Raw genomic sequence first — 17,785 nt, forward strand, 5'->3', positions numbered from 1 at the left:
CTGTATTGCAGATGCACACATTTTAATATCGATGCAAAAACAATATATTGTGCAGCCTGTGACAACCCCAGTATTCAAGTGTGGATGTAGCAGGTACTGATTGGGTGCCTGCTTACTCACCACTTGGTTTAAATCATATAAAAAAAGAGTGATGTACTGGCTTTTAGAGGATGGTGTGGCTATTTGAACGTCCTTATGTCGAGACCTTCTCTTTCATTGTTTAAACTTAGGGATTCGTTTGCATTATTTATGTGTGGTTAAAGTTATCTTCTTTATTTATCCCTAGACATTTGTTTGCACATTTGTTAGCTTTATATATAATAAATGAGTTGCATATATATTTCTTTTTGTTGTCTGAGCTATTTTATGTTGCGACTCAAATGAGGGGGTCATAACAAGTCCTAGTTCCCAGTAATGCATAAGTTGTGAATTACAAAGTGGAATATAATAACCTGACCATTCTTCCGAATCTGATTTCAATTTTAAATAATGAAATCAGAAATATACATTCCTGTTTCCCAAGTTAAATGGTTTTGGAACAACAAGCTACAGACTATTTGTTTTCGACTTTAACAACCTCTTGAAACAATATTTTGATGGCGTCTGATATCAGATCAGTGGGACCTTTTGATATATGCTTTCAGATTCAATTTCACCAATCTTAAAGCCTAAAATCCTGCAGAGCGCTGAAATGACTGCATTTATTAATCTAAAAATAACGATGTGCCTTTATAAAAGACTTAGTCAGACCTCGCTAAAAGAGCGGCGGTAGAGAAAAGATCAAACAAATCTAAAATCATAGAGTGGAACCAAAGAGAAACGAGACCAAATCTCATCTTATGAACTCGCTTTCATCGCATTAATACTTAAAACTCATGACAGCAGGACAAACACAGCACAAATCTGAAAAGCCCATGACTGCTGTACTTCAAATATGTATGAATGGCCACACTGGGCCCAAACAACAGGCCACAGGCAGACTTTTATGAGGATGTGTGTGGCCAGGATTAATCTCTAATGTGACTCTAGGGCTATATACATTGTGTTTTTATCAGTTAGTGAACGATACAACAAATTGAAAGTGTATATGCAATTAATCAATGTAATGGCATTTGTTATAAACAACATAGGTTGAGTATGTAAGCAAATAAAAATCATGCTGAATTTAATAAGCTTTATATAAAAAAAGTACCGTTCAAAAATAAATGTAATTGTTTTCATGATATTTTAATCAACCAAAAGTTGCTTGACAAACAAAAGTTTGCAGAACAACAGATTATGACATTATGAGACAAACAAAAATACTAAATCTTTAGTTTACACATTTAAGAGAAGATCTTACATGAGTGTACTTCCATTTGTGTGGATTTACAATATGCTTTTGACGAAATCAATTTATCTTCTTATGATTCATTGCTTAAGCTTTGATTATGGTACACAAAATTATCTTATTGACCTAAACTGCAGAAAATGTTACTTCACATATTTTAATCCACATTTTACAGTTTGTTTATTGTAAATGTTTAGAGGACACAAATATTTCAATTTAATTAAATCGCAAAAGGATTATGAAGTACAATAGGTAACACATTGAGAAGTAGTGAGAAGAAGCCAGATTACAGTAAGTGTGTTAATATTAGTTTTAAAAACACATTTTAATTTTAATAATTATTAACTTAAACAATAAAATTATAAAGATCTGTTATCAGAAAAAGACATTAAATACACTGTAAAACTCAACAGTCAACTTTAACAAATGAAATGAGTGTCGGTAACTCGAAATTGACTAAGTTAATTCTACACATTTTAAAAGAGTTTTGAACTCAGTGTTGAAGGTAATGAGTTACCTTCAACTTAAATGGAGTAAATTCACAGTGCTCATAGATTTTTTTTTTAATTCAAATGGTTTGTAGAAATCGGTTTCCTCAAACGGTTTAAGTTGCCTTAACCTATTACGTTTTATAGTACTCAGTTGGTTTGAGTTCTCTTTTTTATAAGCTTTTACTGTGCTCAAATTGCTTCGTTTACTCAAATAAATTAAGTTCACTGTACTCATTAGGATTAGTTTTTGAATTTAAATGGTTTGTTGCAATTGGTTTCCTTAAATGGTTTGAGTTACCTTAACTTTTGGTGGTTTACAGTGTACATTATTAGACAATTACATGACTTAAAATTTTGTAGTTTTTATTGAGAGTTTATTTAAATGAGCTAAAGTTAACTATTGGAGCATTATTGCATAATATACAATAGTCCTATTAACAGAGAATTACATCAATATTTTAGCAAGTAAACACACCTTCTCTTTCAACACTGTGTGGCTGTGTCCAAAAAATGCATACTTCCATACTATAAAGTTTGCTAAAAGCGGTACGCAAGCCGAGTGGTACGTCTGAATTCATAGAACCCGAAAATCAGTATGTGAGAAGTACCCGGATGACCTACTACTTCCGACGAGAATCTCAAGTGTGGATGCGATGCACGCTGGGCTATCCCATGATGCCCCACGAGAGAATTCATGAATGGGAGTTAAGCGACGGAACTCACGTGGGGAGGTCAAGTGATCATGACAAAATGGCGGATGTAATATATCCGAAATCCATTCATACTGCTCACATTCATACTATAAAGAATGTACACAATCGTGTAGTAAATTCAAATTCAAATAAAGTACCTACTCAAGTAGTAGGCAATTTTGGATGTAGCTAGTGTTGTGATTCGTCTACACTGACTAAAACAGTCTACTTTCAGGGGTCTAAACTATAGAGTAGTGTGCTTCACCAGACATAACGGCAGCAAAAGTTCTGCGTTTCAAAACAAGAATGCACGAGTGTAAACGCAGCCTAGCACACGCTCTCTCCCAGAGGAGCTCAGCCGCCCAGAGTGTGTCCTGCCTGTCAAACACACCATTAATTATTCAGAGAGAGAGAGAGAGAGAGAAAGACAGAGATAAAAAGAGAGAGAGAGATATCGTGGGATCCACTGATCAGCAACAGTGAACAAATGAGAGCGAGCGAGAGACATGGAAATGGAGATGATCTTAAGTAATGATGTTGGGATGTGCGGCTTATGTAATGGCAGAACGCCATGCTGTGGGTTGTATGGGTGTTTGCCAAAGCGTTGCTGTGCCGTTGCTTACAGGCATGAGTCAAAAAGGTCCACATCAAAGCCTCTGTAGTATTTTTTTGGGGAAGAGCTGCAGCAGCAGTCGTTTGTTAGGTCCTAATTAAATTAGGATGCCACGTTTACACTCACGGCGATGTTTTTATTTCCCACATACTGCAAAGCAAGACGGTAAAATCAATAAACGGTGTGTTTTGGTTTATCTTGTCACACACAAATTGAAAAAGTAACAGCCAATTAGAAAAAACAAAATGCTTAATTTAAAAGAGAGTTATTCCCAAAAGCAGCAAAATAAAGAAAAGTAAATAATAATAATAATAATAATAATAATAATAATAATAATAACAACAATAAATGTTAATTAGAAAAAACTATAATAATAATAAAATAAATAAATAGATAATAATTATTATTATTATTATTATTATTATTATTATTATTATTGTTTTTATAATTAACATTTGTTATTATTATTATTATTATTATTAATGATTTACTATTATAATGATTCATTTTTAAAATGTAATTTTTAATTAACACTAATTTGTATTATTATTATTTTTATTATTTATTTTATAATGTTATTTCTAATTTATATTTTTTTAAATAATATTCAAAATAATTTGAATAACAATAATCATAATAATACCCAAGTAATAATAATAAATACAATAACAATAAGTATAATATCTACCTAATAAGAATTACAAAAACAACAAATATTACTATTATTGCACAAACTATAATAAAAATAATAAGTTGCTGATCACCCCACAACTAGATGAAGTTTGACTAACGATCTTTGGTCTATGAACATGGAGTAACTACATTTGAATGTCAAAGCATTAGATGACATAATAAATGCTCAAATACCGACACACAAAAAACAAACACTTAAACGGTAAGATTTATTTATTTATATGTTTCACCAACTCACAAACCATGTAAATGAGTAACACAAAACGTACAGAGATGCACTCAGACAGAGACACTAGGGAGGTGTCTGTGTGTGTGTGTTTGTGTAAGACGTAGCGGTTTTGAACAAAAAGGTCATTTGTTGAGTTTGGATGATCAGTGAGAGGCAGCTGGAGCAGCACACATAAGGATGAGTCATGACTCTCTCTTTTTCCCTTTCATTCTCGATGTCTCTCTACCTTTTGAGCCTCTGCATGAGTTCCCGTCAATAGTCTCATTTCCAAACAGATTTAGCAAACGACAATAAAAACAACACCAACAACAACAACAATAATTATTATTACTAAATAATTCTTATAAGTGCAAATATTATTATTGATAACTATTATTACTTATATTGCTATTATTATTTATGCTATAGAATGTATTGCAACAGACAGCAATCAAATTATTTATATTTACTTTCACAACAATATTATTAATCCGTAAGTGAGCCATCCATATCAAAAGTCTTCACAAATAAATAAAAGCTCTGAAATAATATTATAAAATATGTATACTTATACAGCAGTCCCTTCTGGTTCTCGAATCTGATTGGCTGATAGCCATGCGATATTCTGCAATAACAGCACTCTTACAGCCTCTTCACTCCTCTGTATTACCCACATGTGTGACAGCAGATCAAAAGACTCACTACAGCTTGACAAATGTTGAAGCTGTTAGACAACATACTGTACTTTTGAGGCTTTTTTAGTCGAGAATGTAGTCGTTTAGACTGTTGTGCCACAAGATGGCGACAGTGACTGTATAACAAGTCCTTAGGGAAGAACAGCTCAACTTGTATTTCCGTATATCAAACTACAGCTGATCAAATCATTATAAAACAGGTAAGTGGCATTCTAAATCTCTCTCTTCCGTAAGTTGCAGTGCTGTATTCATACCATATCTGCTAATGTTTGCTTTGGCTTTTTGGGGTTCATTAGCGTGATCTCCCAATTGCAACAGCGAAATACTGCGAAAAAATCTGTAGATTGATGGCATTTCATGCTGTTCAGCCTTAAGATCTTAAAACTTGCACAAAATACCCAGTTTTGTCGTCACTTTAGACATTACGCAAGAGAATCATTCAAATACTAGCTCTAAATTGAAGTTTGTAATATAGCAATGGTTTCTGCTGTTCTGACATCAGCTGCAGATGTGAATGAAAGGCGGAAGAAAGTAGTTCCTCGTTCAAAAGGAGAGTTGAGACTCTCCGTGTTTGATTTTCTTTTCTATATATACATAATTTTGCCTTTGAAGTGTTGTATGAATGCAATATCACACTTGCAGCAGTGCGATATGGCTGCAGCCTCGTGCCAACGCACTCCTCCCACCAGTGCTAATATGCAGCCATATCGCCGCTATGCGTGTAATATTGCTCAAATACAGTTTATTCTGGATGAGAAAAAAAAATAAAGAAAAATAATTGAATATACACTGATACGGCTGCACGATATACATAATATCATCAGAAATGATCAGCCTTATAAAGTCTGTCTGATCACCTCAGGTTAGTTAATCGGACACTTTTATAGATAAATGTATGTATTGTTCAACTAAATGAAAGCACAGACAGTCGCAGATGACGTTCAGTGTTTCTGCCGCAGCTTGCTATGTGTGTTTAAGGAAATCCAAAGCCTACAGTCTTAATTCCACTTGGTGAAAACCTCAAAAGCAGGAGGTGTGTGAGTGTGTGCGTGTAGAAGGAATGCCAGTTTAATTACGTTCTTCAGATCATGAGAGATTAGAGGCAGATTGAGAGACCAACAACTTTTAGGGGTAATACAAACACAACCGCTTTCCAGAACACACACAGATGAGTGTATAGAGAACAGGACGGAAAGAGGAAGACAAAAAAACAAAAAAAAAACATGAGAAATAAACAAAAGCACTGATGTTGTATGTGCTCCTGAAATACTGCACAGATTAGTCAGTTTTGTTCGTGGGATACAAGGTCGATTCTTTAATTACTTAGTATCCAAACAATTCACCTAGGTATTCCGATGTGTTTTATAAAGAATGATGAAATTTGGCATTCACATTTCAGAACGTCTGTTTTATACTTGCCCTTGTGGATGCATTATTGATGGTGTGAACGTTTCATTTTGGTTAGTTAATGATCAGGGCTTGACAATAAGGACGGCCTGATGTCTAGGGTCAGTTTGAGAGATGATTGTGATGGTAGATAGGATTAGTAGTTGCTCGATCTGCTTAGTTCTGGCTCATCACTAGGCCCAGACAGATTTTCAAATCCATTATTGAGTCTACTTATTTAGTTGTTTGTAAATATATATTTATTCAGTAAAAAAATGATTTCAATAATATTATTGACTAATATAAAAATGTTCACATGATTTACTTACAATTCAGTTTGTAAAGTAATAATTTCTGTCTTTTAGTAGATACAGTATATTGTAGCGATATTATAAGAGAGACTTGCTTTGTTTACCAAATAAATGGATCTAATGGGATTTGCATTGTAAACATTGGACAAAAGTTTTAAAGTATTATTTTTTTATTTAACATATTAAGTTAAGTTACTATACTCCCAAAATTATTCCGCATAAATCGACAGATTTTTTACAATATTCTGCGCAGAAACGGTAAAAAAAAAATGTTTGCAGATTCTGTCTGGCCCTACTCATCACTGAAGTTTATCTTATCTGCCTGTGAATGTTTGTCAATATGTGTGGAAAAAAATGAGATCTTATAAACAAGAAACGGCATGACAGAAGTAACAGTTTAGACAATAGTTGCTTTTTGATTAAAAGATAAATGGACAAATGGTTTTTAAATGTCAATAGTTTTTAAAGAAATTCTACTGAATAAAAAGTTCATGAATACTACTTTATTTGGCTTGTTTTGACGCAACTAAGTATGTGGCTAAGACCTAACTACTTTGATTTATTTTTTAGTGTGGTGTCAGGGAAAAGTTTGGCAGGGCAAGTAAGGCAAGTGCATGAACGGTTAATGGAAATGCCAAGATGCACATAAACTATGAATTAACGTATGTGCATAGTTAAGTAGTGCATAATTAAGTAGGATAAACTTTGTATTCAATGAAAAAAAATAAGATTGAAACATTTTTACCAAACAAATTCCAGTATGTGCATTGAAAAAAGGTCATGGTATTTTGTTATGAGATCATGTGATGATAAAAATGTGTGTGAATGGACAAACCAACAGGCTGAGCACATTGTAAAACATCAAAAACGTTGTTTTGGTCATTCCGGTCATTCCAAAACACCTTAACCATTTCAGAATTAGTGTTATTATATATTAAGTAATAACCTTAATTAAAGGCACATCATCTTCATTGTATTGTCTTCTGAGGCAAAAGTAATTTAAATAAAGAAAAGATTCACTCAGCTTCTCCTACCGCAGCAAATTCCGTTTTTTTGTTGTTGATATTAGGCAACAGTTAATCAGGAAGTGATGATTTTGTGCTCTTCGACCCACTGGATGGAACGGCTGCTTTTTTCGCGTGTCTTTTATGTGATATTCCAGTTTTGCACATACATTTCATTCACATCTTTGGAAGGAAACAGCTACTGATTCTTGCAACGCCATGCTTTTTCATTGGCATACAAATAGTTATAAAAACCTAATACATCTGTGTTAATAAAAACCAACTTATATTAAATATTTTTTAATTATTATATTTTCATTAATATATTTTTTATTAGATTTTTCACACAGACACACACCAGAACATGCTTTTTATGCTGTTTAATTAAATGAATAAAAAGCTGAAGCAGCTATGGAAAGGTCATGGATTAGAATTCTTGTTTTAAGATGATTATTATATTATGCATATGCAAACATTATTACTGCATATTTAGTTACTTAGAGCGTTCTTTGCAGGGCAGCATCATTTAATCAAACTTAAAAATATGCTTATAAATAACAGTCAGACACTTTCAACCACATTTCTATCCTACGAAATTGAGCATGTGTAATCTAGAAATGACTACATATCATATTTGTCATATTTCCAACTTTCCATAATTTGTAAATACAAAAAAATTATAATTTTCACAGCTGAGATGCCTATATTCTTAAATCCTTAAAATAATGCATCTATTTTGCTTGTGGAGTTTTATAGTTTTTTTTTTTCGTTGGCTGTCCTAAACACATCAAACTCTAAACCATACCGAAACTGTGAACCTAAAACCAAACCATAAGCAATCTGTATTGTTGTACCCAAAGTCAGTACGTTTACATGGACACCAATACTGTGATTGTAGTATGATTACCATTGTAATTACGTCTACCATGTAAACAGAGATCTTTTGATTCGACTCAAGTCATCATTGAACTAAACAAAAATTGAATTAAGACATATGGAGTATGCAAATTTTAGTTGCATTATTGAAGTGAAGTACAGAAATGTAAACACCTATTACTGTTTTGTGGTACTTTTCACAACATTTCGCGACAGGATGTTGTCAGGCATTTAAAAACAAACAAATGAGAATGGCTTCAAGCAAGACAGCACATTTTTGGTGCAAGCGGGAAATGATAACTATTATGAGAGAGAGAAGAGTTTTGAGTTCATTTCCATATCAGATTCTCTGGTTCTGTCATGGCAAAAAAAAACAAAAAAAAAACAGATGTATTCAAAAGTTTACCACAATTTATAAATATCACTTTTCTATAATTCTAAAATGTTTTAACAATAAAAGGTCATCAACAGCAATAAATATAAATAATAATAATAAAAAAATAATATGTAAGATAAAAATCTAAAACGGTTTAAGCTTTTTTTGATAATAATAAAAGAATTCAAATGTAAAAATATTTAATTTAAGGTCTCTCCAGATAAAAATCATCGTCTGATAATGACAATGCTGAGAATTCTCCCAGCAGTCCTTACTGCGTACTCTAATCTAGTACTTTAGAGTTTGCCAAGGGGCCATGAATGAAGTGTATGAAATAGCAGAGGTGGCCTGTTGCCTGAGAATTTGTATCCGTCGTCTGTTTGCATGCATAGTGTGAGAAATTAGCTGCAGTTTAACTTGTCGCAAAATTAAAAACGATGCCCAAAATCACATATGATGCCATGACAAACACGAACTTTTGTTTCATAAAACGCTAGAGAAAACAAGCATTGTATAGTTACACAACAACGTTAAAGTACAAACGAAATCAAAACTAACCAAGTTTTGTATAGAACAACTCATCTGTGCATGTCATTAAAAAAAGTTCCTTTTTTTCAGCTAAATAGTCAAATTATGTACGATTTAGGTATTTGGCGTGGCTAACATACTTAACCCAGCCCCTCCAACTGTAAGTTGACAACAAACAGAAATGGTGAGGTGCCTGTTAGGTTGTAAAAACTCTTAAGAACTTATTTCCCGATCTTTCAGAATTAAATGCCTACTTTACTGTATCCAATCAGCATCCAGTAGAAAAAACAAGCACCGTCCACTGTTTTATTTGATATTCCGTTTCTCTAGTGTATCACAATATGGAAAAAAAATTTATATGGTCTTTAATCTAACTATGTACTATAACATGCAAAACGGGACTATGAAAGGAGCACTCATGTAAACACCTTAATCTTATTTTTGTCTTATTCAGATTAAGGCAAATAATTTGATTACTGATGTCTATGTAAACGTAGTCAGTGTCAACACACTTCCCACTTTCCTGAGTAGACGGCAGCCTACTTTTTCCCACAAGAACTTCTATTGCCCGTAACAAGCATGGCTTTTGTTTCAATGCGGGGGCGATGGAGGTCATTAGGACTTTCTTTTCTTATGTTTCCGGCTTCCGGTACTCTCTTTTGTAATTCTCAGCAGTGTCCAGTCCCTTAGCAAAGCCCAGGTTCAAGTCAGGCTCTTAAAAAAAGCTCCTCTCATTAAGCCCGAGCGCACCGCCAACCTCATTCACACAACATTAATGGAAACGGCACCCGCGCGGCGTCAAGCACCCTCAGGAGAAGGTAAGAATAGTGTGTGAATTCCTCATAAAGCGTCTGAACCATCATATCCGCAGTTCCTCAATTTCTATGTAATTCCTGTGACCGCTATTCAAAGAGGGTAACCGAAACATCCAGATAGCCAAGAGCTCTGAATATAGCAAAAAGTCTCTCAAGTGAAGTAAGACAGCAGTTAGGAGACAGAGCAAGAAGAGAACGGACAGATAGTTGTCACGAAATGACCGGCGAGACCAAAACATCACAGGAGCTGTCATGTCAAACGCACCAAATGGAAAAGTCTAGAAGAGTAAAGCGACAGGAAGCGAGTGTAAATGACAGGAGCTTTACCTCTCTCTGAAGAACCAGTTCTTTGGTGAACAGCATAGCTTCTTCACTGTATGGCTCTGCCACCTGCATCCCACCTGGCATGTTACGAGACCCTCGGGGACACTCGATTCCTGCACACAAACAAAATATGGTTGTGGTACAAGCTTTGATGGAAAAAAAAAAAAAAAGATTGGCATGTCTTCAGTGTTTTAGTTGAATTTTAGTTTAAGGTTTTGGATAAAGTACTTGTAACTGCTTTAAAATGTAATCGTGTTGCTTTGATAGTAATTTTATAATAAAAAAAGATAAATAAAAAAATATAAAACTATATATATATATATATATATATATATATATATATATATATATATATATATATATATATATATATATATATATATATATAATTAATCATAAAAAATAAATAAATAAATGTTATATAACAAAATAATAATAATAAAAATATAAAAAAATAACTATCATAAAAATAGAAAATAAATATTATAGAAAATAAAACATTTTAAAATAAAATCATATAAAATATAAAATAAAAAAAAATAATATATATATATATATATATATATATATATATATATATAATAGTAATTTAAAAATAAATTAATGAAAAAACATGTATAAAATTAATATTATATGAAATAATATAAAAAATAAATGAATATAAAATCTAAAAAAAACTAAGTAAAAACTAAAATAAAATAAAAAAATATATATAAAATAAAATAATAATAAAATTAAAATATACATATAAAAAACATTTGTGCTTTGGCATTAAATAAAAACTCTGAAATCTGCATGTGCCGTAGTGTTTAATCTTTCTTTTATTTGTGCCTTTTAAAACTAACATAAATGTAAATTTAAGAAGAAAGATGACATTTAAGATGCAAATAAAGGACATTTAAGAGAACAAATGACAGTAATTCAATGCTAGGCTTGGAGCAAACACACAATCAACATTTTTCCCTGGAAAGCGCTGCTATATTATAGTATACAATAATCAGCTTTTCATTTATTGTGATGAAATATGCATAAGTATATAAATATGTAATTTGCAACACTTGTAAAGTGATTGAAATTTCTGAAAATGTACCTGGAATGAGTTTAAAAACTGCAAAATTTGACTTTGGAAAAAAGTGTAAGAACCCTGACATCTACAGTTCAGGAATCTCATGTACGAAGACTTGCGTTGAAATCATACTAAAACATTGCATACTCACAAAGCTGTAAATGTGCATACGCAGTAAAAAATTCTGATGTATGAAACACTACGTACGCAGGATCCCACGCATATTCTCTTTGTACATCCGAATTAACATGAAACTAAGTGCACGTGCACGAGCGCAAAACCCCTCCTTGCCTCCTCCACCGTATAAATACTTTAACAAAACCAAACAAAAAAGTAATGGCAAAATCAAGCAAAAAGAGAAACTTAGAAAAGAATGTGAATAGGAGGTGCTCCTATTGGAGGTAGACCAGAGAAAAACGATGTTATTTGCAAGTTTGTCCTCCAAAATTAATAACAGGAAAAAAAAAAAATAGTGGAAGAGTTTAGCTAATGCGGTTAACACAGTTGGGTCTGAACATCGCACTGTGAGTGAATTAAAAAAGAAATGGTCCGATGTAAAGGTGTAAAATTTTGTAGTGTCTATTTAGGCTAAGTGCAAATAGTGCACCTCGTTGGAATGAGCTAGTTGAGTGATTCCCCCCCATCACCGTTTGATTGACAAGAGACAACATAACTAAAGAGAGCGGCAAAAAGCAGCGTGAGTGGTGTAGCTCGTAAAGAGCATGGCAACATGTTTTTACACGTTCGATCAAAATGAACGATCGATCGATCAGGCTCAATTTGAATCCAGCGTCTGATGAACTCATTCTTCTTTCCCCCACTACATATAAGATTTTGCCTACTCTTCATCACGAGGAAAACAGGTAGGAATCATTAATAATTGTGTCTATTATGTTAAGTGCATTTGAGCATCACATATTATTTGCACATTTATTAAATGGTAATGTTTCCAATTCACGTATGCAAAATCCTCTTCAGATGGCACCCTTATAGTAATGTGCATGCAGTCGATCGCTCCGATTTCATAGGGAAAACCGACAATTGTTGCAAATTGCATTTTAATGTTTGGCTTGTGAACTGCATGGTATAGAAACCTTCTATACCTGCTAGACATGCGGATGATCCCGTCCCATACAGCTGCCATTGCACGGCTCAAAGATACTTTGTAGTGTGCAATTTGACAAAAATGTCTCTAGGAATCGCCAATGGAAATAAAACAAACACACACAAGAAATGCACGTACGCCAGGCATGAAGTTGACGTGGACCAACGCATATTCTCATGTTCATTTTATTGTTAGTAAATCCTAACACGAGCGTGAAATCTGGCTTACGCAATGTTTTTGTGCGTACGCAGCGTTGATACATGAGGCACCATTTCTCTTTGTTCACTTGGATTGAACCATAAATTAAAACTTAAACATTTGATTCATTTTGTCAGTTTTCTTTTTAGTCTACCTTGGGATACCCATCATGAAGTAACCAGATATTATGCTAGCCCCAGTTTGAAACTCCAAATCAACTTCTAAACTATAAAACTTTCCTTATGTTGTAATCATGATCTCAGAATATAATTGTCGCTTTAATCATCTAGCTTGAATAGCATCATTACCTGCATGATTGTACTGCCCAAGAACTGCACATTTCTGCAATGCAGACATTTCTTTGACATAATAACCTCTGATAACTACATTACTTTCAACTGTAAAGCAGAATCACAGATGCTTTGTGAAAATGCTTTGTGAAATGCTTTCATGAAAAGTGCAAGTCTGTACAAATAACCTTTCATTGATTTGTTTGCTCTGCATTCAAATTGACATCAAGTCCAAACCTAAAGATACACACACAAAAAAATACAGAACGTTTTATTTTCACATAAATCCTACATATTTGCACATATACCCTTGTGGTTTTTGGTTTTATTTTTAATATTTATGTGCAACATTGATTATTAAAACAACCTATACATTTAATTAAAAGTGTAACAACAACATAAAAATTTAAACACGATTACAATGCTCTCATGATCACCAACGATCTAGTAGCTGCAGATCGCTTAAGGAATACAAACCCACCATTTATGGACTACAAGACCCAGTCATGCAACACACACAACTGGGTCCTGATCCTGACTGATTGCAAACACACAGCTAATGCTGCTCAAGTAATGATTACACACACACACACACACACACACAAACACACACACACAAACACACACACACACACACACAAAAATATATACGGCTCACTTTGAGACACTCATTGCTGAGGTTTGTTATCGGTTTTAGTGACATTAGAACGCGTTTCCTTTGTCTTGCTTTACCGTGTTTTTGATCCTTGCCTTGTTTATTTGTTTAATCCTGTTTGCTGCCTGCCTTTGACCATCAGTCTGCCAATTGACTACGATTCTGAATTGCCTGTATACATCTGTTTTCCCCTGTGTTGACCACTGCTGGCCTGACCACGCTAATAAACCTGCATGTGGATCCTCTGTTGTCATTGTCAATCCATTGTTACAGATGCTTACCACTGATGTAAAGCAACAGGATTCGTAATACAGAGCTTCTTTTATACAAGAGTGATATTTCTGTATTTAAAAGGTATAAATCAACCAAAAAAAGTCCATTCCATCTTCATGTACTACATTATATAATGCTGTATTAATTAATTTTGCATTTTAACCAACAGTAGGCATACGTATTAAAGTATAACTGTTTTTTTTAGAATAAGAATACAAACAAATAAGAAATAATACTAATACTAAACTATTGAGCATACAATAGAGATAATGTATCAAGATGCATATCGAATCGTGACTTGTGTATCCTTATGGTGCGTTTACACCAGACTTGAATGAAGCATCAATGCAAAGACTCAATAGACATCCCGCGGCAATATTCACACCAATGAGCCAGCGCTGATAACGCGATTCTCACAATTTCCTTACGAACAGATACTCACTTAATAAAATCCATGGCAGTCATTTAGCAACAAAACTGGAATCACCGGGAAGACAGAAGCCCCACCCATGATACGAATCAGTGTCTATTGTCTTTGTGAATTTAACGCGCAAATCAAGCAAATTTGACACGCAAATGAAGCAAATTTGACTGCAAATTCATCTAATTTGACCCACGAATGAAGCTAATTTGATGCACGAATGACGCTAGTAATCTTAATGTCCATTTGACTATTTATGCGCTAATAATGTGATTCGTGGAAGCCGCGTCTCGTGTGAACACCCCATTACACCTCTATATTCATTATAACAGTAAATGTCTGTTGTTAACTACACATTTATTGTGTCATTGTTAACAACTGCGATTTTTTCACGTTCCACTATATTTATAAAGTTTAGACCGTATTTACCAGAAAATAATAACATTTGAAAATTGTATTGATGAGAAGATTAAAAAAAGTGTATATGGCACGTAAGTCCCAATTCATAATTTAATTTCAAAATAATTTTGCTTATTTAACGTCAACTTCATTACATAACTTATTAGTGGTCCCTCGCTATAACGCGATTCACCTTTAGCAGTCTCAGTTTTGCAGATTTATTTATTTTTTTTCAATTTGAATCAAATAATTTTTTATTTTTATTTTATTTTTTGCAGCCCATTGTGTTCTTCATCCTGATTGGGTGTAGACCATTGTCAATCAATCTCCTCTATGTCTCCTGTACAGTGCAGAATGCGTTCAAGCTTACCAAATTAACATAAATCACCGATTGCTAGCAGTGTGAGTTCCAACATGGATGCAAAAAGGGTTGTAACTGTCTGCAGCAAGACCCCCGCAAAGGGGGTGACACATCGGATGCACTGCGCCACGTATTGCGCCATGCATTTTATGAATTGTAAACATGTTTGCTTCTGACAACAGATTTGGATCTTTGGTTTTATTCTATAACACTGAACTTTTTTCTACAAAAGTTTGATCTTTGAGTTTTAAATGAGGGAAACCTGTGAAAATGTGACAATGCTGAGAAAAGTTTATAAAGTGTGTAGTAAGGGGTATTACAACCTTAAAACATCTATAATAATTGTAAAAAAAAATATAGCTGACTACTTCGCAGATTTCACCTATCACATGTATTTTTATATCGTAACTCTCGTGAAAAACAAGGGACCACTGCATTTGAAAGCACATTGAAATGAGAGAATTTCCTGTATTATCATTGTCTATGTATGGAACTTTCACTTTTACAATGGTAAACAACTATGCCTTGGCACTAAATTTATTTATTAATTACATTTTTGGACTAAAGTAACCAACCAAGTCACCAAAGATTCATGTTTTGTTTATAGTCAAGTGTGTTTCGCAAAGCTCCCTCTTGTAAGTGTTGCCAAGTCCACTTATTATAAGCATCCTTGGGCTTGGCTCATAAAGTTTATGGTGATGGAGTTTATGGAGCTGTGAAAGCAGGCAGATGCAATTTGTGATATATATATATATATATTTTTTTTTTTTGTCTTATTTGCAGTGCAAGTATTTTTGATTTATTTAGGTTTATTACAGACTTGTTCTTCAGTTCCATTTCCTACCAATATCTGGCAACACTAACAAGTGAAGATATGCCCCATATTAGAAAAGAAAAATCTTCCTCCAATTATGATACAAGCATTCTCGGAAGTTCATTTCCTTTACAGAATGCTGTTTGACTTGCATTTTACAGAGCAGATTTATATAACCTTTTTTTTTTTTTTTTACTTAAACACAATATTTGAGTAATGGAACTTAAGGATCCAGCTATTGGAGAGCGAGGGTGAAAAAAACGCTAGTAATGCAAAAACATGTAAAACCACTCCAGATAATAATTGACTACTACCTTTGTCGCACAATGGTCTCTAAAACATAATAAACCATCTCCTTTTATTAACACACATACAAAATCCTAAAACCTAAAACGCAGCACAGCAAACCTTGGCTTTGTATATTAGCCTTACCAGTTGATAATATAATTCTGTACTGAATAAACAATGAAAACACACTTACAAAAAACATTAAGATCTCAGTACAAGAAGCAATCTTACTATTATAATAGAAATCCCCCTCTCATACCCTAAAATAACGAAAGACGCAACTACAATAACTAGTCAATCAACATTATCCAGTTCTGAGAAAAGGAAAGAGAATCCACTGAAACAACTCAATTATCTGGTAATTGTCAGTAAATAGTCCCAAAATTAGCATTTAAATTGCTCCGGGCGTCCGATCTGCTCAAAGGCAGAACACAATTTCTGACAATAACAGGAGTGTTTTTCCGAGACGGACGTTTGTAAACTGGATGAAGAGCACATGAGAGGGACACTAGATGAGAAACGAGCCTGAAAAAAATAAACGAATCCGTCTCTCAGTCTCGAGTGAGCGAAGTCTTAAAAACGGCACTTTTGCAGGCTCTTAGTGGAATGACGTTTTATATACTTTCAATAACACCGCCCTATCAGGCCTTGAACTCTTTGTTAAAGAAATCCGTTTATACAAAGATCTGCAAATAAACACATTATCTACAGAGCGACGGTTATAGGCATTCATCAAAACAGCGTTCGAAAAATGAGAACGTGTGATGAAATTGCAGCCTTGGGAAGAGAAATATTTGAAATCCTATTTGTAAAAAAAAAAGTTCCAAGGTTATGATAAAAATGTCTCACTTTTTTTTCCTTCTGATTCCTCACAGCTCTCAATGAAAGGAGCTGTGTGTATAAGTGATTTTCTCTCATACAGACGTAATGACTTCTAACAGCCGACGCCTCCTTTCGTGCCCCTGAAAAAAAAAATGGCATTTCACCACAGGGCACGAGGCTTCAATACGCACCGCGAACAAAACACTCCAGTTCAACCTGTTCAACCCTGACTTCCTCAATTAGAATGGAACGATCAAACAATTGTTGGCCTTGCTGATTCAGACGCGTCACGTTGTGCACACAGACATCCGTTGCAAGGAAATGTTTGGAGGTTATTTGATCTGTGTATTAAGATGAATGTATTTACTTTGACAACACAAATACATATGTAAGCCGAGTCTGTGTTTGAACCTGTTCCATGATCAATGTGTGCCAATTAGGCTGACTGTGATCATTCTAGACCAGATGTGTCAATACAAAATAGTTTAAGACTAAAGAGTAAAGTAAACAAATAACCCGTTCACCAGAATTCCCTTGGATCCAGTACATTAAAAAGAAATGAATGGGAAAATGACTAATAAAAATTTGAAAAAGCTTTCAGATTATTGTTCATTGATGAGGCAAAACTGAAGCATCAAGCAGTAAAAAAACGTAACAAAAAGTGCCTGGTTTAAAAGTGACATATGCATTATATACTTTATACATTTTTATATAATTAACAATACAAAATAGGCCTGCAAATAATTTTCGA

General features: G+C 33.8%; 1 protein-coding gene across 2 annotated transcripts in view; it reads right to left on the bottom strand.

Annotated features, from left to right (window-relative positions):
- The window catches only part of snd1 (staphylococcal nuclease and tudor domain containing 1), a 297,580-nt gene that overhangs the window by 160,583 nt on the left and 119,212 nt on the right, over positions 1-17,785 (bottom strand). For both annotated transcript variants that reach the window (NM_182865.3, XM_073945610.1), the window contains exon 16: positions 10,346-10,455. In NM_182865.3, the coding sequence (NP_878285.3) occupies positions 10,346-10,455 (110 nt within the window). The remainder of the gene's footprint in view (positions 1-10,345; positions 10,456-17,785) is intronic.

The sequence above is a fragment of the Danio rerio genome, chromosome 4 (genome assembly GCF_049306965.1).
Source record: "Danio rerio strain Tuebingen ecotype United States chromosome 4, GRCz12tu, whole genome shotgun sequence".
Lineage (NCBI taxonomy): Eukaryota > Metazoa > Chordata > Actinopteri > Cypriniformes > Danionidae > Danio > Danio rerio.